The following is a 22,436-nucleotide window of genomic DNA, read 5'->3' on the forward strand; positions in this document are numbered from 1 at the left end:
CCACTGGATCCTATAGGCTGGTGCACTGTGGCCTGAATTACAGAACCAACCTAGAGATTTGGGATGTCAAAGAAGAAGGTTGGCTGAGGTGAGCTCCACTTCTGTAGGAGAGCAGCACAAGCATGACTGTGACCTCTGAACAAAACACAGACATGTACTTGGAGGAGAAGAATGCTTGTTTTTAGTGTCTGCACAGAGTGGAAGTAGAGGACAGAAGAAGAAAAAAATGAGGCAAGGGAAGATAGGGCAAGATCAGTATCAAAGACTGTGCTTGTGTGCATTGCCTCTCTTTGTTAATGATAATACAAATTAACATCTGCACCAGGGGCAGTGATAATGGAGACATGGCGTTTGTGTCTCATTTGGGGGGTATGGAAGATGTCAGCTGTCTGCGAAGAAAAGGCCCTCTCCCCGGGGAAGAGGTGCCAGATTTTACTGGAACGCACAGAGTCTTATAGTGTTGCACACTGTCTAGTGTCATTTCACATAAAGCCAGTCTAATTCTGCACCAGGAGCAGCTTAGGGGGCTCTGATCGGAGATTAAGAGATGCACAATCCACTTTCTTTGCATCACCAGCTTGATTATCCGTTTAAATTGTTCTGAAAGGCTCAGCAGAGCCAAGTGCCAAGCCAGATGCTGGCTTGGGATGTGCAGGCATGTACATGTTAAAGGATGGGCAAGAGGGAACGAAACAGTGTGTGTGCATGTGTGTGTGTGTGTGTGTGTGTGTGTGTGTGTGTGTGTGTGTGTGTGTGTGTCTGTCTTTTCATTGGCAGGGTCCAGTGGTATGAGGGCAGAGCAGGGCTTGTAACAGAGAGGCCTGATGTACCCAGCATGAGCATCCTGAGCAGGTGTGTGGGAAATCTCCAGTCCTCAGTGTCCACTGGATGTGGTGAACCTTGACCATATCTATACTGTACTGCCAATTATTCTTAATAATTATTATTATTAATATCATTATATGCACGAGAATATCCGGGTGTAGGGTTTAGCCCACATTTAATCATATATAATAATCAGAATGACTTATTATGCACAGTAGTAAATAATCTTGCTGATGAAGTATTTACTCATAAACCAAAATATTTGTATATTTTACATTTATCATCCTGACCGGGTCACAAATATTTGTGCAATCCACCCAACAGTGGAGACATTTCACTTAAAACCACTAACGTGAACTTCATGGTACAGGAAATAAGTCAGGAGATCGCCAAAGAGATAGACATCATCTGGGAAGCACGAATGTCATCACAAAATGTTGCTCCTATCCATCCAGCTGATGTTGAGATATTTCAAGGGATAAGTGAAAATGTATCTGAAATATCCTTGATGGAGGCACTGGATGAAAACTCATGACTATTCATCCTCTGGGGAACATGAACGTTCCATCCAATAGTTAGATCAGAGACAGTAGAGATATTTCAGTCTGGACCACAGTGGTGGAACAATTGGCCGACCAACATTGCCATCCCTACAGCGATGTCGCTAGCATGGCTAAAAGTGACTTCAGCGCAAACAGTCTACAAAATACTGCGTTAAACTGTGTATGTTGCTTTATGTAATTAAAAATAGAAAAATGGAAAAATACAACGAGGGGACAAGGAGATGTGTATCACTGAATTTTCCTCTCCAATGTTTCATCCCTGTGCTGCCAAGATGCTCTTTCAAGATGAGGACAAAGAGCAAGAAAAAGCTTTACAGGCAATACTCCCAGCCCTTCAATAAACGTAGTAATGCAATTCACAGATGCAATAACCAAGACTTGTTAAAGGCAGCAGCATGCGATTACTGCATATAATAGGACTCAGAATCAATAGAGGCAGGATTGAGGATCCGGTTTCAAATATCTAGACAGAGTGCAGCTACTCAAATGACAACATCAACCATGGCACCCCTAATCAACATTACTTCAAATTTGGATCATTTGTAGTCCATTTCTACATATTTATAGTTCATTACACGTCTCTAATTTAATTGGGAAAGTAAAGCGATACATCTGAGTGGAACACAATCTCTGTGTACAGTATCCTCTTCCCTGAGGGAAGCAGACAAGCTTTCCCTGCGAGGATGTATGCTTTACCAGGCACACCAAGGTCATCTTATCTCATCCTCTAAGTGCATAAGGTAAATGATACATTGGCCATCTAAACAGCAAATACAGCTCTGCAGTTCTAATGTCGAGGCAATCTGTATACTGCATGTATACTGTATGCAATTTAAAAAATACAGGGTGTGTTTTGCAGACAAATAATAGCTGAATGTTAACAGGTTTATGTTTAACTTTAATGCATTTGCAGTAAATACAAACATAGTGAACAATCATCTACCATGACCCAAGAGTAAATTCCCTGACAACTAAAAGGACTTCTCACCAAAGACAACAAACTGTAATACTGTATCTTATTATTCTACCTAATTTTGAAGAAATAAACAACAAAACTTTCCTCTTATAAAGGAAAGGTTTATTTCATAAGAAATACAACATTTGGGGTTTTGCTGCTACTGACTCACTTGGCCTGGCGCTGGTATAGCCAGTAGCTTACAGTGGCTATCATTAGCTAATGTTAGTAAAATGTAGTTTGGCTCTTCAGTTCACTGACTTTACTCTACTTGTGTTACCAAAAACTATGTTTAAGCACTCCCTATCATCCCAGAGTTGTCATTTGTGGCCACAGTGGCAGCTGTCCACAAGCTACATAATCTCACTTAAAATCAGCTGGTTGAGGAAAAAAAAAAAAAAAAAGAGGCAGAAAGTTGCCATAAGTGACATGTTTCTAAGAGAGATGCATTTTGAAGATTATTTTTTTTTTTTACAGTATTTATGTGTGACAATGCAAATGCAAGCTAGCTTTCTAGCTTTGCTAACAACTCAACCCTCCTACACAGGCCTTTATTTGCATGAGTCCGATTAATAATCCAACGCTAATGATAATCCTTCCAGACCTAATTTGAGAAAGAGGCATAGCTACACAGAAGGTGGCCGTGAATCTTCATAAAATACATAAAGGGGGCATATTTTTATGCAATAACCCTCTGGTGTGATTTGAAAACAATAGCTAACCAAATGTGGTGGCATAAATTTAGCCTTGCTGTCAAAGTTAGCTGTTCATCACAGAGCCCTCATAATGGAGACTTCCTTTCCCACTGTACCCTCAGCCCAAGCCAGACACATTGAGCAGATTAATATAGCATTACAGTGGAGATAGTGTGAAACCTCACAACTCAAAGTGGAAGTCACATTAATCTTCCTTTAGCTCAGGTCGTAACAAACAATACTCTGGACACTCCATCGCTTGACAATAAAAATCTACGCTTTAGACTTCTCTCTCTCTCTCTGCTAAGCACAATACCATCTGTGCCCTAACACTGGAAACAGTTGTTCCTTTTGATAAAATGCAAATGAGTAGTCCTGTTTTTTTTTTTCCCAAGGAGCCCCTCATCCCCCCCTCTCTCTGACTGCCACAGTGGGCCCTCACAGCTGGGGGCTGAACGCTCTCCAAGCAGCTTGTGCCGGCGTGGTCCCCGCTGCAGTGGGCCTCAGCAGCCACTGGATACAGAGGATGTGCCCACTCAGCGTAAATGTAGGGGAAAATTAAACTTCTTCCATAACACTCTGTGAAGCCGCCGCTTTATGAACACGAGGTCACGTACTCAAAAGACTTCTGTGTCGCTGCTGGAGCTTGAATGTCACAGTTGCATCCCAACTACCAAAGTGACGTGAATGAAAACAATGAGGTTAACAATGACATCTATCTCAGTATCTTGGAGCTGTGTAATGTTGCTTTGCTGTGGGTTTTGAAGCCAGATCAATCTCCCCTGCAAATTGGATGAGATTGGCCCGTTTGAACCACAGAGGATGACGGGTATTTTTGGTGCACTTGTCTCTAATGACAGGGCAGCGGAGTGGGTGGAGGGGGAATACAACGGGTAAATTTAGCACACTGTTAGGACAACTATGGCTCAGAGTGGTGGTTATATACCTCCAGAGAAACAACTACAGTATTCCCTTCCTTCTTTTAATGCATCAGGACAGTACACAGTTATTCCAGCAGCTCCACAGACTCAGATTGCTGGTGACATTTCACTCTTTGTAAGTGGCAGCAGATAAAGTGGCTCTGAGAGTGACAGCACTATAGAATCTCTTTGGGCTCCTTCATTATATCTTCGAAAGCAGGAAGAAAACAGGTTCATCCTTAGCTTTCTGGGATATCGCTTTAATTTACAGAGTGCAGTCAAGACAGTCAGATCACATCAGCGTCATCACTCACAAGTTTCTATAAGGTAATAAAGGGTGAGCCCAGCTCATCTTTCTGTAAGCTTATTGTCTTGTGTGGGTCTCAAGAAAGGCAGCATTTCAGGCAATAATAATGTCGTCAATGACAAAGATGGGGGAAATTTTTACAGGAATCAATCATTTTGGATGTTTTAGAGGGCTTTACTGCGTGAAATATAGAGCTTTACGATGTTGGCTTTTACTGCTGCCAACTTTCCCCATCTATCTAATCTATCTAATTTGCTTGAGTAGAGAATAATATGACACAGAAAGATCAAAAAGGAGCAGTATCATTTATATACATACATGGCCCAACTAAATGAAAAATAGATTTTGGTAAGAAAATGAGAAAGACACATCTTTACTGTGCTTGGCTAATTTCTATTGGAGAGTATGTTTGCATTAGCTGAATTTTCCATATTCAAAAGGTCATTTTAATATGGAAAAAAGTGTAGAATACTCACATCACCAGCAGCGAGCAGGGCACCGTTCGCCTCGGCCATGTTCATGTAGTTGTTGTTGTTCTGGAACTGCAAATGAAGACAAAACAAAACCCACAATGAGCCTACCAGTGTCCTGATAATATCCAGTGCAACTTGAGCTCTCTCCCCTTTCATAGTGGACACCTGTCACTCAAACAGATTGTCGCACTTGGCTCTGAATGTTTACACACTGAGTTAACCCCTTTCTCTACGTGCACAAGCGCATTCTGCCACTCTGCCATTATTGTGACATGACGAGAGGCATGTGAGAGGCCCGGGCCAATTCAAACCAGGGTAATGAGAATCTGGCCTGGCTATTCAGCTCTTATGGGATGGCAATTAAGGACATGTTTGCATCACAAAGCCAAGTATCAAGATGCAGTGGCAGGTTATTATCTTCAAATAATCTCAGGGAGAGGACCGATACTGAGGGGAAATAAGGAGGTGGAGAGTGTTTTTAATATGGGTGGAGTACATTTTTTGGTTAATGGGAGCTGGGTTTAACGATGTATTTCACCAAGAGGATTTTTGACATTTCTCCAGCCTCATGAAGAATCTGATATCAACATAAAAGTATTTTGGATCCATCCTACTTTAAAAACTCTCAAGCATTCACCTGTTAATTTCAGAGTTGATGTTAATTGGTAATCAGTAATCGGAGTAAAAATCGATGATTGATAAAATTGCGAATGTCACACTGAACAGACATGTTAATGTTTAAGACAGTTGAGAAGCTATTAAAACCCTTTACTTTGGTCAGCGATAACATGTTTTCACAACATACCCTGCCCCCCGCCACCCCAACCCACACATAGCCTGCTGGCAAAATGGCAGCCACTTCCTTTCTTTAGAGACACAACCATGCTGACAGGTAGGAACAATGGGACATAGAATGAAGAATTATGGGCTAGCAGCTGGGCCCAGGAGCACAATGCACCTCTCTGTGAGTGAGGAGAGCAAAACCCAGCCTACACGGCACGGAGGAGAAAGAGTCACAATGCGTTTGCGTCTTCATGAGGTTCCACTGAGAACACGGTTCCAACAAAGCTCCACAGTAATCTCTTTTGTGTGTTTATTACAAAGTCACTCTCTTAAAACATTATGAGAGACGAAGAACTCCAATAGATGGAGAGAGAGAGAAAAAATGACTTCTTATCTAAGCAGAAGCCAAACAATTGTAGAAACAAATTAAGATCAGAGCGAACTGAGAAGTGCATTAATATATTTTCCAGCCCTTTGTGTTTTTTTCCCTTCTCCTTTTCTTCTGAGTGGTTAGTATGCGAATGTAATTACCGAAAGAACTGCTGCTAATCAACTGCGAATGGTATCCATTAATTAGTCTATGCCCTGGAGAGAGAGTAGGGAATCAGCAGCAATGTTAACAGTGTTACGCACCAATGAGAAGGGGAGCCACAAGCTCTGCTAGCAGTTGCTGAAGCAGGTGGTTTGTTCTGTCTGGGCCTCCGGTGCCGTCTTACCTGGAGCTGCCCCACTAAACTATATCTGACTCGAGCACTGGGGGTTTACATGATTGCACAAATGCGTGCACACACACACACACACACACACCTCAAGTGAGGAACATCTGTCAATAGCAAGCACTCCTTCATTTCCCAGCTGTGTGTAACTTTGAGACATGACATGGCTGGGTTACGTCAGCCACTCGGCTGGTAATTAACCTTATGCTGGGCTTATCTTGGAAGTGTTACTCCGTCCCCCTTCTTCTTTTAGATAACAAATTGAAGTCTCAGAGATATCCCTCTCTATTCAAGCACTAGGAACATTGTTCTGATTGTGGGGGGAGATAGGCCTTCGTGCAGTGCTGTCTCTGTTTTTTCAATCCTTGTGTCTTCTCTGGATGTGAATAAGGTTTTTAAGATTGAGCAAACAATTAGTCTTCTTTGCAAATAGTTGTTGCAGAATCCCAAAGGAATATATACAGATAAGAAATCTTCACGTTACTATTATCGATGCTTGTATACTTTCCTGAAAACAAGCAGAGAGATGTGTCTGGTTGTAGAGCAGTTTTTTCTTACATTCTGTGCAAACTTCTTGCTGGCGTCAATAGTCACACATTTTCAACTCAATTAGTTGCCATGTTACACATCACTGGTTAATGTGGATGACAACTTCACAGGTGTGTAAGTGCTTATAAACCAGGGAGCGATGTGTCATTAAAACAAACACCACACTGAGAGGTATGGCTGAATTACATACTGTAAGCATAGACATTAGCATCATTAGTGAAAAAGAAATCAAGTTAAGTCCAAGTGCTAATTAGTGGTGTGAAACTCCCTGGGCTCTGTCTCAGTGAGTCATGTTTTATTGTGTTTCCAGGGCCCTTTAAGAGCAGTTCCACGTCTCCTCAGAGAACTGTGACTAACATCCCAAGAAATGTCCCCAGCCACTGGTATCAATCTTCACCATTAAAAGCTGTACCATGCGGCGGAGCAGCCCAGGCCGCAGGCCTCAGCGGACGACCAGAGCAGGGAGTGGAGATTATTATTGTTATTCCCAATTCATTTTTTTTGGGGGGGGAAAGGCATTTGCCGCTCGTGTTCGCGGCAGTGCCGATTGAGTCAAATGCCAGATGAAATTAAGTGTGATTGGAGGGGCCACGCAGCTGACGGTAAGGGATCGCGCTAAAATGGGTCAGCACAGACAATGAAGGCTCTGTAATTAAAATGATGTGACGAGCTAGACGAGAGCTGAGGCGGCCATGTGAGGGGCCAAACAACCGTGTGTGTGTGTGTGTGTGTGCATGGAGAAGCATTTTGGAATCAGATGTTACACAAATGAAATGTTGAGGAAATCTGAGGAGTAGAATCATTTGATTTTTGCTAAATAAATGCTCCTGAACAACCTGGCCTTAAATGTCTCGGCCAGCACTATAGCAACAGCTCAGGCATTGATGTTAAGTGCATCGAAGAAACCAGCATCTCACACATTCACATTTCCAAAAAACAGCCTTGTACTTGTAGAAAGGACCCAAAGGGAAGCCATAGAAAAGAGTGATTTAAAATAGCTGTGGGTAGGAGGCTTTTATTAACAGTGGATTCACGGTTAAAGGTGCTCTGTAATATGAGTCGCTCTAAGAGCCAGACATGGCTACATGGCAGAGCAAACACTGGGCACTCAGTGTTTTTATTACTCCTTCTGCACCACCAGCACATTTCTTCAATAACTGTTTAACAGGAGAGAATTAAGAGCTTACATGGACCCTGATCCTAACGTGAAAAGACTCCACTGTCTGCATGATCGCAGGCAGACAGAAAACCAAGCAACCTCGCAGTGAATGGGATGAATATGAAATTCTAGGTTTTTCTGAAAATGCACAGTGCTGCCTTTCTTCTTATTCTCTGTCAAGATAATACTTCAGGGATATTCTTTGAATCGTGGTGAAAGCTTCAGTTATTCATTATCAGACAAGAGTTACAACCAGATTTTAAACAACATCAACATGCGTGCTGATGTTGTTTAACATTTTTTTTTACTTCTCTGACTGAAGCCAGCATAATTTTCATGCTTGAGTTTTTTCCCGCACCTTTTAAATCCCAGTGCAGGAATATTTGTATGAAAGAATGTCCAGTGGGAAATAAGGTGTTTTACAGCTATTATAACAAACAAAATTATTTCAACCTCAGGGCGAACACAATATTGCACCAACATGACCCCATCTCACCCCCCATATGATGGAGTAACCACACAGATCCTATCAGTAAACATGAACTGGACAACCAAGATCCACACAATACACGCCCGAGGAGCCTCTGATAGCACAGCTGCCATCTCTGCATGCATACAAATGGAAAATAAACATGCACTGGCCTATACCTTCTCATCTGAGCAGTAAATACTGCTTTGTCAATGGTGATTAAATGATTAAGAACAACTGGGGAAGATGCAAGGTGACATTGATCTGAATTTTCAAATCACGTTCAGCACACTGGTTTTCCCTGGTTTTACAGTACGATGAAAAAGTCTCAATATGTGTGCTGTCTGTCAGCAGGTAACCAAATTGGACACATTCTTTCTCCCCACTGAAAACCACCAAACTAATTCAATCTAGAGCCCAGGCTTTTCCAGAAACATATCAACTGCTGACAAGCGATTTTACAGTTCAGCTTGAGCTCAGTAATCACAGCCTAGCATGTGTTCTCTGGAACATGACACTTGGGCTAATATGTTCTGCAGTGGTCTCCATAAAAGACAGCAAAAACACCACAGTTAAAGATCAACCTCCAATCCAGAGAAACCCGCTGTAATTTGCTATATTATATTATGTAAAACCAGAGTCCAATTCCTTGCATGCATGCTGGGCCAATAAAGCTGATTCTGATTCTATATATTATTTTATGCAATTTCCTTCACAGCTCAGCCTACCAGCAGGCTCAAATCTCTTATTCAGTGACGGGGGTTGGAGACTCAAAAGAGCAGCACCGTTTCCTTTAAGGCAATCCTGGTCAGGCCTTGCATCGCCTCTGGAAAAGTTATCTTCTGATTCCCGAGATCCTCCTGACCAAATACATTCTCATTTGCAAGCCAATTCAGCGTAAACAGTCCGCAGCTGCCTCTCTGGTTATCACAAGGCCTATTCACGCCCAGCAGGCCGCTGCACAAGCAGTGCCGAGCTGACATATATAGATATATTTCCTCCTATGAGTGCAGCAGTCAATTTGTAAAGCGACTCCACAACACACCATGTCCACACAGTCGGCTCGCAACCTGTGTTCTGATCTGCAGGCCGAATCGATTGGTAATTCAGTTTAAAGCTAAAATCATTACTCCTCTAGCCTGGCACTGTCTTCCACCATTAGGACTGCTAGTCCTCAACTGCATAGGGCAGAATTGAGAGGAAGTTCATTGTAAGCATCTCACTCTTCCTGTGCCTCTCAGCGTGAGTGCCACCACAGTAGTGCAGAGGATCTGGCGTGAGAAAAAGTCTTGGTCTTATCTGGGATCTGAATCAAGCTGATGACAGTTTTGTTCAGGCTGTGTGCTGATTATCTCCTCTCTCACACCACACTGTGGCCTGAACAAGTGCCATCACAGCTTGCTTTAGTCAACAAAGACCTAGAGGAATAGTTTAAACCCCTGTAGAGAGATCAAACCTGCCACAGAAGACCATGTTTCCTGGTACGTGTTCCAACAATGATAGGGAACCAGCTCTGACAGAACGCTACCCCTCTTTTGTGTTTGATCAGAGAATGACAGACTGTGCAGGAGTCAGGTTGAAATTTGGACAGTTATCTTTTGGAAAATGTCATCATCAAGGTCTTTAAAATAGTATATGAGCAAGACATTATAGAGGGACGCTGTCATGACAAAACCCAACGGCTCTGTTCTTCAAGTTCTGTCACGGGGCATGAAAATAAGTTTGCATATCCAACCAAAATGACAAGCTTAACTATCAAAATAAAGGAAAAACTTTAAACGATTTCACAGCTCAGCAAATATGTATTATGTTTTTTCAAGCTTCCCAGTCATTATGGCAGTGTTGAAAGACAGTAAAAGGCGAGCTTTAGCTGGTGCGTTCAGCATATTCCTTGGGGCTACATTTATATTCAGCACAGACGCAGTGTACGAGAGTGATAACATGGAGACACAAACAGACTAGGGCGAAACAGCATTTGTAATATCTTTGCATTTCTTTTAAAGTATTTGCGAATGAGATTAGGTGAGTTTCAAGCATCAGTACATTAGTTCAGGCAGAAAAGCTGTCAATCACAGAAAAGTAAACTTGGCACACACTGTATTTTCATCTTGAATACTCATCACTCATCTTTTACAACAAGTTAAAACACATGCTACACATTTTTAGAACACTCTTTCACCACAGTAGTATTATGCGAATTTAGCTACTGCGTTGAGTAAGAAAACATTACCAAAGACATTTTGGGACCGTCAGATCATATGCTGTAATTTAACAAGAGGTCTCTCAATTTAAACACACAAATACAGCTATGGACAGCCAACCACAGCAGTACTTTGAGCTAAATGCTAATGTCAGCATGGCAACATGCTCACCATGGAAATACCCACTGATGTTTAGCGGGTAATGTTTACCATGTTTACAGTCTTAGGTTAGCGTGCTAGCATGCTAACATTTGTGAATTAGCACTAAACACAAAGTACATCTGAGGCTGATAGCAATGCCATTGTTTTTATCTTTTTACTTAGTCAGATATCAAAGTATTGGACTGATAAAAAAAAATTCACGTGATGATGATGGTGGTTAGATCAAAGATAATGAGGCAAAATTTACATGGGGGGTACAAATGTGCAATCAGTCCAATAGACCTGGAGACATTTCACTCTAAACCAAATGTAAACCCTTGCGGAGCTAGATTAAAAGTCATGGGATCACCAACGTCAATGGGAATCATCCTCTGGGCACCATGAAGGTCTGTACAAAGTTTTTTGGCAATCCATCCAAGTGTTATTGGAAATAGAGCTATTTGTGACAGAGTCATCCCTAGAGTCACACCACTAGTGGGGCTAAAAATACTCTTTATATTGAATTGTATCATCCCTAACTTTTTAATCATGGCCATATATTTCGTTAAAATAACGCTAACACCCTGGGTCTTCTCTATCATCCGGCCACATCCAACACGAGGTGACAAAATCGAGCTAAAATACACAGAGGTTCACCATGTTGCTATGTTTTCTCTGAGGCCTAAGACTTGCAAATGCTGCCAAAACAAAGACGGTCTCAGCATTTGTCATAATGGACCCGTAGCCTGAGCCCTGAAGTCTCAGTACTGTGCAGGTCAAAATTCAACATCCCATTTTATTCCTAGCTGTTGAGTCTGCTCTGTACTTTCAAGAGCAAATCCTAAAAGAAAGCGCAAGCTAAATGGGGTTCCATCTTTGATCTGGTGGGGTGCAAAGCCATTGGCCCACAGCCACAAAGGAGCTTAGGCAATGGAGAGGGTCTCAGAAACATGGTGTAGCTTTCTCACAATGGCTTCTGTTGCATGGACACACAGCTCTTGAGGAAGCAACATGAGAAAGGCTTGGCTTGGTGGTGTTGTCTTGCTTTTACTGCTAAGCCATGTCTCAAGGCTGTATACTCTCAGCAGCTTTGAAGCAACTCCAACTCAAGATGGTATCAGAGCTGTGGATTTTAACCAAGCTTACTCTGCTCTGCTCTGCCGTTCTGCCACTACGGAGCAAGAGGTGTGGGGTTCAGGAAGCTAATAACTAAAAATGACACAGTTAAATGTCATAAGGGAGAGTAACAGCTTTCTGCCACTTGATAAAGGTTTGTTTTTGGTGATGCTAATGGTGATGCTTGTGCTGCTTCTCTTGGTTTGTCGGATGGCTGTGAGCTCTGGTACTTGGACTCACATAAAGCGCCACTGAAAGCTGCTGGGAGTTGAGTCCTCTCTTATTGCTCTAGCAGCACAGATGCATTTTTCTATTCCCTGTGTGCCGTTACTGGCTAATACACTCATTATAACCGGCTTTGGGAATGTGCACAGTCAAGAGCTTTTAGTGATGGACTCAACACAATTCTCTATTCCTTATCTAGTAATGGCAGAAAAGAAAAGTCTTTTGGTTTTGTACATTGGCTAAAATGGGGCAGATAACATGCATTTAAATGAAAGTATTATTAGCAACAACATAAAGATGTTAAAATCTGCATTAGTATAGCAACTTGGCCTGTTGGCTAGCTCACTTTTGTCCCTCTCATTTTAAAATTGAATGATATTTGATGCAAACAAACATAAACTTCAATATGAAAGATATTCTTTGTAGGACCTGTGATATTTAAAAAAAACATTAATCTTTTCCTCAAAAACCCTTTAAAAGAAAAGATAATAATTCAAATGTATTTTCTTTGTCTCTTCCAGGTACTTGCTGATCAAAATTCTTGACTCCAGTTATAGATTTTAAAACCTTGCAGTGTTTACTGTGACAATACTTTCCTAGTTGGTGTGCAACCTGTGTCTTTTCTGTTATTCTTACAATAAGCCCACAGTAAGCACAAACCGACCGGTTCTTCAATCTCTATAAATCTGAAAAACACAAACTGCTGAGCAGTGACTCATATATCAGTCTATTATATACTACAGGGCTGACTGTATTAAACAAATGGCTAGGCCTGCAGCTGGAAAGAGAGGCAATATAGAGAGAGCAGAGGTTATTGTCTAATTTAAATCTTGGCTGCTTTCCCGGAGCTGTACCACATTCCAATTTGTGGCTGTGTTGCTTGGCGCTACTGACAGAGGTCCGGCTGCAAATACTCTCGGGCTCCTCTCCAGAAATGTGTCTCCAAACTGACAATCAACAAGTTGGCAGAGATTAACGGAATGACTGGGGCATATTAGGTGAAATAATAAAATGCACACATCTATAGATGTTGTGCTTTGTGTTGTTTCTGCACTTGCCATTTTCCCCCTGCCCCTGTGGTAGCAATTCTGTATCCATAATCATTATGACCTGATGTGCAACAACAAAGGCTCACAAATAAAGCCAGAGCATTGCGTCTGTAATGTCTTTGAAATCCATAATGAAATAGCAGCTGGAAAAGACATCTGTGCACACATAGTAGTTAAAGAATGGTTGAGCGGGCTCTTAAAAGCAATTAGCCTTTTCAAGCATTTTCTCCTTGGCGTACTATTGTCCGTTCATCTAGTAGATTGACAGCACACCAGGACATCATTAGCAAACCTGACGGCTGTCGAGTTGCAGACATTGTTTTTCTTGTGACAGCAAGCGTCAGGCTAAGAGCTTCACTAATGTTTTTAAGAGTATTTAAACTCAAAATGTCACTTTAACATTTCCTACTTCAAAAGCATTGCAAGATTAAGATACCGGCTTTGAATAATTACAAACACTAAGCTTCAACTTTGATTCCATATCATTGCACTGACATTTCAAGAGATTTGGAACAAAGACACGCTACACATCTTTTAGTCATAATGAAAAAACGATTCCTTTCCTCTGTGTAAAATGACAGGTTGGAGATCAAAGGCACATGGAGACCTGGAGGTCTGCTGTCTGTTGAAGCAGTGCTTTTTTAAGAGAACAAGGTAAGTTAGCTAAGTGTTTACACATGGAAAAAAAAAAAAAGTAAAAGGCTCTTTGCAAATCTTATCTGTTGATGACATCTGTCAGTGTGTGGCCAACCAAATGCAACCACTTCTCTAAGCTGAATTTCTCTTTATATGCTATTGGGCAAACTAGTTAAAATCAGATTATCACACACATCTGAGATATATAAATTAAATACACACTGCAGTTAAAAAACAGATAACTGGTTAACTAAAATAACGTGCACAAACACACGGCTTTGTGTCCTGTAGATGTGGTTCTGACATATTCCTCCAACATTACCGCACAGCAATGTGTACAAGTAAATAACCCTGAGTCTGTCTCTTTTTACAATTGAAAAAAATCGTCTACATTGTAATTGTACAACCAGCCTTTACAGCGGTATTGATTTCCTCCTTTGACCACAGCTCCCTCTGTGCACTTCTATCCCATTTTTCCAGTGCAGGCGGCTAAAACAAAAGGGGTCACTGACATTTTCTGCATTTGAGCCTTGACCTCTATTTTAGGACCATGCTGTGAGTTTCTCCCCTAAAATAAATGAGAGCAGGTCACAGTCTGCTCTTTGACTCACACCTTTCTGTGCACATGTTCTCCCATCGCTCTTCATTTGTCTTCATTAGGCTCACGTTTAACCTGCTACTCCAATTCTCTGCCAGTATATATCGTGTGCAGAGAGCATACTGTAGTACAAATTTCTTGCCATCCTGTTGTTTACATGCAGCTATGACGAACAAGTGAATGTAAATAACTAACACAACTGAACCTTTTAAATGCCTAAAATATACGTAAAAGGTTTCCCATGTCAGTCAGGGGCATTCAGCTAATAAACCCTGAACGACAAATCTCACTAATCCAATTAATCAATATATAAACAAAGCCTGTAAGAACACAATGAGAGATGCTGGAAATCCTGACTGCAGGTTGAAGTCAGAGTGAGAAACAGAATTCCCACTGTCAACTTGTCATCAGCTAATTTACCTGGAGCCAGAGGGGTGGATTCACTGGACACATGGGGAGAGTTAATCTCTTCATTCATCTTCGCTAAAGAGATCGACCCAATTAGCTTGCCACTTTGACTGACAGCGCTTGTGTTTGCTTTTCTCCCTCGACTTTTTTCACCTTCTTAAATCAGGTGTTATGCAGTTCATGCTGGCTCAGGCTGAAGGCCTTTAAAATTATTTGAGGGTAGTGTACAACAGTGAAATAATCACGATGTCTTTATTGAAATCTGTCGAGTCTGAAATATTCACCGCTGCAATTTGCTGTGACTGATTAGCCAATGGAAGGGTTGCTTGGGGATAGCTCTCCAGAGCTCTGTAATTGAGCGGATTTGACTTGGGAGAGGCTTTTTCTGCTGATAACTACACACATTTCCCTTTTATAATGTACTTTTCTTTTTTTAGCCTCTCCTAAGAGCCAGTGTACATTACAACGCTTGCAGACACAGCAGTACATAGCACAGTTTATATTCTGATTGCTGTCCCTAGAAAATCTGATTCTACATCGTGTTTCGTCCGATGATTTACTGAAGCATCTCTGGCTGCAGTCCAGAGACCAGTCACTGTTGGTTGCCCTGGTCAGCGCAGAACGGTCAGATCCAGAAACTCAATGATCGAGGGCAACAATAGCCCTGACATCCCATAATACGTACAATATAGAGAATGTAGATGCAAATGTCTCTGTGCCACTACTAATTTATTACCATTGATTTTGTAGTAGCCACCTCAAATGGAGTATTTGACTATGTAATAACTGAAATAAGAAAAAACAAGAATTTAATACACTCAGGGGTTTTACTGAAACAGTTGAGTTTGATATGAGCAGTAGCTTGTGGTGGCTAATGTGGGCTAACTTTAGCAGGGTTTACATATACACATACAGGGTTTAAGTGACACTACAAAGTGAGTTTGATGAATTTATGACTCTTCTACTAATTTCATACTACATTTTTACCATTAGTTCGTAATTTTCACTACACTAATCATTTAACATCTGTTACATATGATCACTTTGAATAGCTGAGGTAACATTTCTATGAAAATTTCTTTAATTATAATAACCACTGCCTTCCTTTCACATGTCACATCCTGTTGGACCTGTAATAATAAGTGAAGACCTGTGACAGCCATTTCAGCAGAAGTATGGTTATATTCTGCCGCTGGCAGATATATGTGAGGGACTGAAAGGCTTAAAAATGATGATAAATAGTGCACTGAAAAGGGTAAACCATCAAATAATGTCTAATAATGAGCTGTTTCATTATAATCCTGTTTGGGTAATTAAGAGATTAATATGTCAATGCTGGTTTTGGCAGGTTCTGCAGCCAGGAAGGGCTATATTAATTACCACAGTTCTGGTGCCACATTGCACGGAAAACAGCTTTCTTTCACATTATATCTTATTTATATTGTACAGAACAAAGAGAGATGCTGTTATTCTTTTCCAAGACACACCAGTAATGCTCTGGGGCATGATTTGTCATTGTTATTCAGTGCTCACTCACCTACACTTAAAACATGATCCTTCTGGATTTTAATTAAGCACCAAGGTAACTCCCAGGGGGTTTTGGCTTGGCAAAGGAAACTACTTTGATTTATGCACTACTTTGTTGTTTCTGCTCGAAGCTCACCTGTTATGAGAGACTGTGGTGATGAATGAAAGGACGGGGCAATTATTCTTATTTGTTAATTAGTTCCTGTTAGGAATGTATTCTTCTAACAATATCAATACCCACCAATAGTGAAAGCGAACATGAGCTGTCTCTGCCCACCTCACAATAACAACACACACTAGTGACTATGTTCGGACTGGGTGATCTTACAGTAAGATGGGTACATGTTGATACATGTTCAGCTAAATTTGGTGACAATTCACTGTTAAATTAGCAAAGGCTGATAGGAATCTGCCTCTGTGTATTCAGTCAATAGGCTAATACATCTATTTATGCATTTGCATGCATCCCCCATACCCCCCACACAGCAGCAAATAGCACAAATCAGCAAATTACATAAAATACAGTACTAATTTGCAAAACACTATGGAATCCCACTTCAGTAGCAACTGTCGTAAAAGGCAATTTACGGGCTGTTGAATGACTAATTATAAACAAATACTGTGGCAGTTTAACACATTTCCTAAAGCAGAAGTGTCCACATTTGTCAATTATTAATATGCCTCTCAGTCTTTTGGGTATGATATTAAGACACCCTTTAAAAATTCCATTTATAAAAAAGATATAATTTTATGGTTTGACATATAAATACACAAGGCTACAATAATCCACATAAAAGTACAGGTACTATACAGTGATGGGTGGGGGAAAGAAAGAGAGCATTACAGCTCCAGCACAATAGATTTACATACAGCAGTGTTCACATTTCATCAGACTATAACATCCCAAAAGTATCATGTACTTTTCAGCCAAAAGTAATATTGTTGTTTCTCCTTCTAGACAGGTATTACTTATTCAGTAATCATATAGCATGGCACTGAAGCCAGTTTTCAATATGAAACTTCAGTATTGGCAAGAGTATAATCCAGACTACCCAGGTGTACAATATGCAGCTCTTTTTAATAACAGACCACATGCCCAGCAATAACAGATGACAAATACTCACAAGTGGTGTAATATTGTTCAATCATTTGTTTATGCAATCTGGTTTCAAAAGCATGATAGCTGTTGATTGTGTTATGGTCTCAGAACTGAAGTTTCATTCACTTTTTATTCATTTAGGTTTCTCTGGATGAGTGCCAGCTGATTGGCTACAGTGTAAAACATAATGTAAAATCACTCTTTTCTGACTCGTTCATTTTGGCCTGCTCTGCCACATATCCACACTGACAAATCAAAGCAGTAGCTGAAGACATATCTCATGATGTGAGTGAGAAAGATGCTCCGCCACCTCACTGACACCAGGCTGGTTACAGAGAGAGAGAGAATTGTATGAGGTCTGCTCTCTTAGATGCATATCAGAAGCTAATGGAGTCTCGAAACTACGGGGGTGCTGCGGGATCGCTACGGTTAGCTCGTGGAACTGGTGAAGGTCACCACCGCTGAGCTGAGCAGCCACAAACCCTCATAAAACCATGCAGCGTATCATTATTTTCAAAGTGTTTCATTATGGACGGTTAACCTTGGCTAACTCCGACCTAACACTTTAATCAGCTGCCTGTAATGCCTTTGAAACAGTGTAATCATTCAGCTTCTCTTCTTGTTTATCAGCGGGAGAGGCACAAATGTAGAGAGATCCCTTTCCCTAGCCTGCGCAGGTATTAGAAAAGCTACACCGTGAGTCAGAACCTCCAAAGATGAGGAACTAGATCGGTTTCCTGGAAGGAATGTCATTTGAAAGAATCGTCAGTCAGTAGCAGTCCAGGGAGGGAAACCCTGCCAATGCTCAGACCTTGATCTTGATTCTACTCCTGCCATACCACACTATGACCGCATGTGAAAATCCACGAGCCAGCAGAAACACACACATTACAATAAACAAGGACATGCTGTGAATGAGCCCCGACTTCAACTCCCGAAAATATCAGAAGTCGGCTCAAGAATGTCATGGACCCCATTCATGGTCCCAGTCGAGGTTTCGGGGACTGGACCTGTATTATGTGGCTGAAGCTTTTTCCTGAGGCCATGTTCATTGTTCCTTTTGATCATGTAACTGAATAAAAGCCAGACAGACTCATGAATACTGCATGAATTTCATCTGACATAAAGAATCCTCAAAGCTGGGGTATTTCAGTAACATGTTGACCGTTTTGCTCCTTCAAACGAAGATGACTGTTGGTTAATTATAGCCAAAAGAATGATGCAAGAGTGATGTATTGAGTCAACAGAGCTTTCTAAAAACCATCTTCTCTGCAGAACATCTTAGATTTGACCCTACAGGATCCAGTCCTGGCAGCTGAAGCATGATTAACATTTTTAGGGTTATTTTTGGGCAACTCGAAGCTCTTAGTTAAGAGTTCGGGGAAGATTGTGATCTTGGATCAATACTGAAAAAGGTCAGTGAGTCCTGTCTCGTGCTCCAAGTCAGGTTTGCACAGTCTGCACAAACGTTTGGTATGTAAATAAATTGTAAATATTAGAGATGGATTAGTGACTCAGCAAGACTGAGGGCAGAAAGAAAAACAAAGAGTGATTGTTGTATAGCTGCTGTGCAGAAGGGCCATTTTACATCTGACAAACCAAGTACAGGGAACACAGAAAGGGTGAGCATATTCTTCTAAGAACAGCTGCTTCATTCATCACGGCACAGCGAGACAATCCACCATCAGTGCACTGTACTGAGATTTTGATATCATTCAAACTGAACATGAATTATGGCAAATAACAAAGTATTCACGCCAGAGAATATTCTTGTCAAGCTAATGCATGTGCATAAAAGATCCAATCAACATGTGGCAGAGCGAGATGGCAGTCTTCCAAATCTAGGAGACTATTAAAGCTCATTTAGAGGGTGAAGTGGGTTTATAGGCTGGGTTATTATTGCTATGGCAATAACTTCTCAGATATACATTAACATTATCCAACTGCCACAAACAGACTTTATGTTTGAGGAGTGTTTGACAATCACAGCTATCTAGAAGACACTAAATATACACCAGCAGGAACTGAGCTGTGTAAAACAAGACCAAACCACCACTGACAGTGACCAGCATTGGTTATTTTACCTATGAGCAGGATTCACATCATCGTACCTTCATTACATTATTATCTCTACGTCTTTTTGTGATACATGTTTTGTTGTGATTTACAGGTTATATTGAAAATCAGTCTTTCTTGAACTCTCAGTTTGTCTCAGTTTGCTCCAACATGTCGGCTATTTGACCATTCAAATAAAACTTCTATTTACTCCCATTGTTTAAGCTCTTTGCCCAACGGGTCTGAGGAATATTTGCACACCTGCTGCTATTGTCAAGCCTTTTAGTGCAACCTGGTAACACGCTGCATCATGGGAATGTGTGATGTAGGAGGGGGCGGGAGAAAAGGGGTGGATTAATCACACGGTGTAACATGTAATACTTTACACACCTGAAGCCCATACACTACTAATGAGAAAGAAATTCACACCCAACCTGATAGATGAACAATGTGCAACAGTGACTAATATTTCTATGAATAGGCTGCTTTAGCTAGAATGGTCACAGCTAAATTGGAGTTTAGGCATAAATCCTACACCCAGACAATAGTTCTTGTTTGGCTGACAAGAGTAATTTATGTGCTACAGGAATAACATCTAAATTCTGAAAATGTGATATTCTGCATTTAACCGATTGGAAGCTGACTTTAAATAAATCACAGGAACAGCTGGAGGAAAGAAGTCTAACATGGAGATAGCAGCAATGAATTCAACTAGTCCAGTATAGAAAATATGACCTACAACTGTGTGAGACGGGGGACATTCGTCAGTGGCCTCTGCTCCCTGAAAAGACCTCAGGAGAAGGGTTTAAGTCAAGCAAGTCAAGTTAAAAGGAAAACAGCTGAATGTTTTGATACAGCCTGTGAGCCCATTAAGAGAATTGGACATAAGATCTATGAAACATGGAATGGCTGCCTCTCTGGAAAGCTTTAAAAATGAATGTGTCTTAACAGCAAGGCTAACCACTAAAGGGACACAACACTTATTGAATCAGCCAACCAGAAGTGATTGACTGGTCCTTTTGAAAACTGCTTAATTCACGGTAAAAGCAGTTTTCTGGGGCACGGGGAGTTTTTCCCTTCCTTTTAATAAGTCAGCAAGGTTGAGGCTGTCAAAGATGTAGTGAACCAAAACCAGATTAAAACGGTTTATCATGGAGGAAAAAACATCTCTTGTGGGGGCCCTGCTTTGATTCAAAGGTGCACAGTATTTCACAGAAATATGAGAGGACTCCTCCAAACACGGGAGGTTAATTTTACCTTTGACCTTACAAGATCAACTAACCCAAACAGTGGATTTACTATTGTTTGGGTCAGTGACAGGTACACAACTTGGCAAAACAGTGACGGAAGTGCTTTTGGTACTTGACTCAAGTTGTATTTTAGTGTTGTTGGAAGATCATCAAATCCTAAAACTAAAACTCAACCCCTCACTGACCTTGACAGTGTCATCTACTCTTCTTTTATGGGGAGCTGCAGATAAGATTACCAGCTTCCTCATAGTTGAGTCTCTGTGTGGAACTATGACTTATGGATGCTTTTGGAAAGGGCTCAGCTTTTATAGCTTTGCGCATCTACTCACAAAATACTCTTTAAACAGTTTAAATAGGTTTGTGCTGTATCACACAACTTTGCAACTGAACTCAGGGAGTGTGGATTTCTCTTTTATGCTGTAGATGGTTCAATCACCATCAATATAAATGAAACATTTGAATTATTACTGTGTCATGTTTCATTTGCAATGTAATGATGCATCAAATAATGACGCATTTTGGAGAAAAGTAATAACAAAGCAAGGAGCAATTTAGCTATGATTCCACTGTACTCCATCTACACCTTCTACTATGCATTGGACGGACAGAGAGTAGTTACAAAATAAAATATAAGCAATCAAAAAAACAAATTTTCCTTTACGGGACATTTTAATAACCAGACTTGAAATGCTGCAACTGAAAAACCAACTCCTCTTTCATGACTGTCAAAATAAACATTTCTCCTCAGGCACTTCCACGGTTTGATGGATGATGTAGTGATGTTGTGTACATGATCAGAATCCAATAACAAACGTGACTCTCTTGTGGATTCATCCTCTTTGTATCACTGTATGAGATGTTTTTGATACAGCCATGAAGCCACAAATAGTGCAGAAAGAGAAGGCTCATTTTGTTCAGTGGGCACAAACACAGCCAGAGTTAATCCTCAAGGAAGAACACACAATGATACACACACTGTAGGCCTGTTGTGTAATGACGTTCAACATGTAAGCATGGATTCTTGACTGGTTTTACATTGGAGCACCAGTCTGTTCCTGGCCATGAGCTCTAAACCTGAGGCCAACTCAGTACAGTGAGCTGTTCTTTGTCTACAGCCATGTCAGAAGCACCGCTGATGCCTGGTGGGTCCACAACCCACCAGCTGAGAAACAACTTTAGAGTGTGAGGTCTGCCCAAATGAACCGCACTGAGTAATGTACGCAGAGATGTAATGAAGTGGATTTATGAGCAGTGATGGCAGCATTACAGAAGGTCATTACAAGTGCTGATGTGGGTAATGGTCTGTGTCTGTCTAAGATTTCGGAGCCTTTGTCATATCCACCTCATAAACAAAGAACACAACCTGGTCTTATGTTTCCCACAGGTTTAGGCTGTTGGTCCAGATCATGAGATTATACTGCTAAGACAGCGACAAATTCAAAGGGACTCAGTTGGGCTGTGTGTGTATGTGCCAGATGTCAACATCTCAAAAAAGAGAGAGAGTGACAGATGCAATCAGCGGGGTCCTCTTAAAACTCACTTTTCTAAACATTTGTCTCAATTGCTGCCACATCAGTGTAGGATCATAGCAACTATCATCGGCTTTGTTCAGCGGAAATAAGTGTTAAGACATCACGCTGGAAGTAGAGAGTTGTGTGTTAACAAAATGTTAACATCTGCCTGTTCAAACATATGTGTAGCGCAGTCTTTCAGACAG

At 41.1% G+C, this 22,436-nt stretch overlaps 1 protein-coding gene across 2 annotated transcripts in view; it reads right to left on the bottom strand.

Annotated features, from left to right (window-relative positions):
* tox3 (TOX high mobility group box family member 3) overlaps positions 1-22,436 on the bottom strand; it is a 42,180-nt gene that overhangs the window by 12,192 nt on the left and 7,552 nt on the right. Inside the window, exon 3 of one of the 2 annotated variants that reach the window (XM_041941230.1) lies at positions 4,742-4,807. In XM_041941230.1, coding sequence (XP_041797164.1) covers positions 4,742-4,807 — 66 coding nt within the window. The remainder of the gene's footprint in view (positions 1-4,741; positions 4,808-22,436) is intronic. The other variant, XM_041941238.1, reaches the window with a different exon arrangement.

Source organism: Chelmon rostratus, chromosome 1 (genome assembly GCF_017976325.1).
Source record: "Chelmon rostratus isolate fCheRos1 chromosome 1, fCheRos1.pri, whole genome shotgun sequence".
NCBI lineage: Eukaryota > Metazoa > Chordata > Actinopteri > Chaetodontiformes > Chaetodontidae > Chelmon > Chelmon rostratus.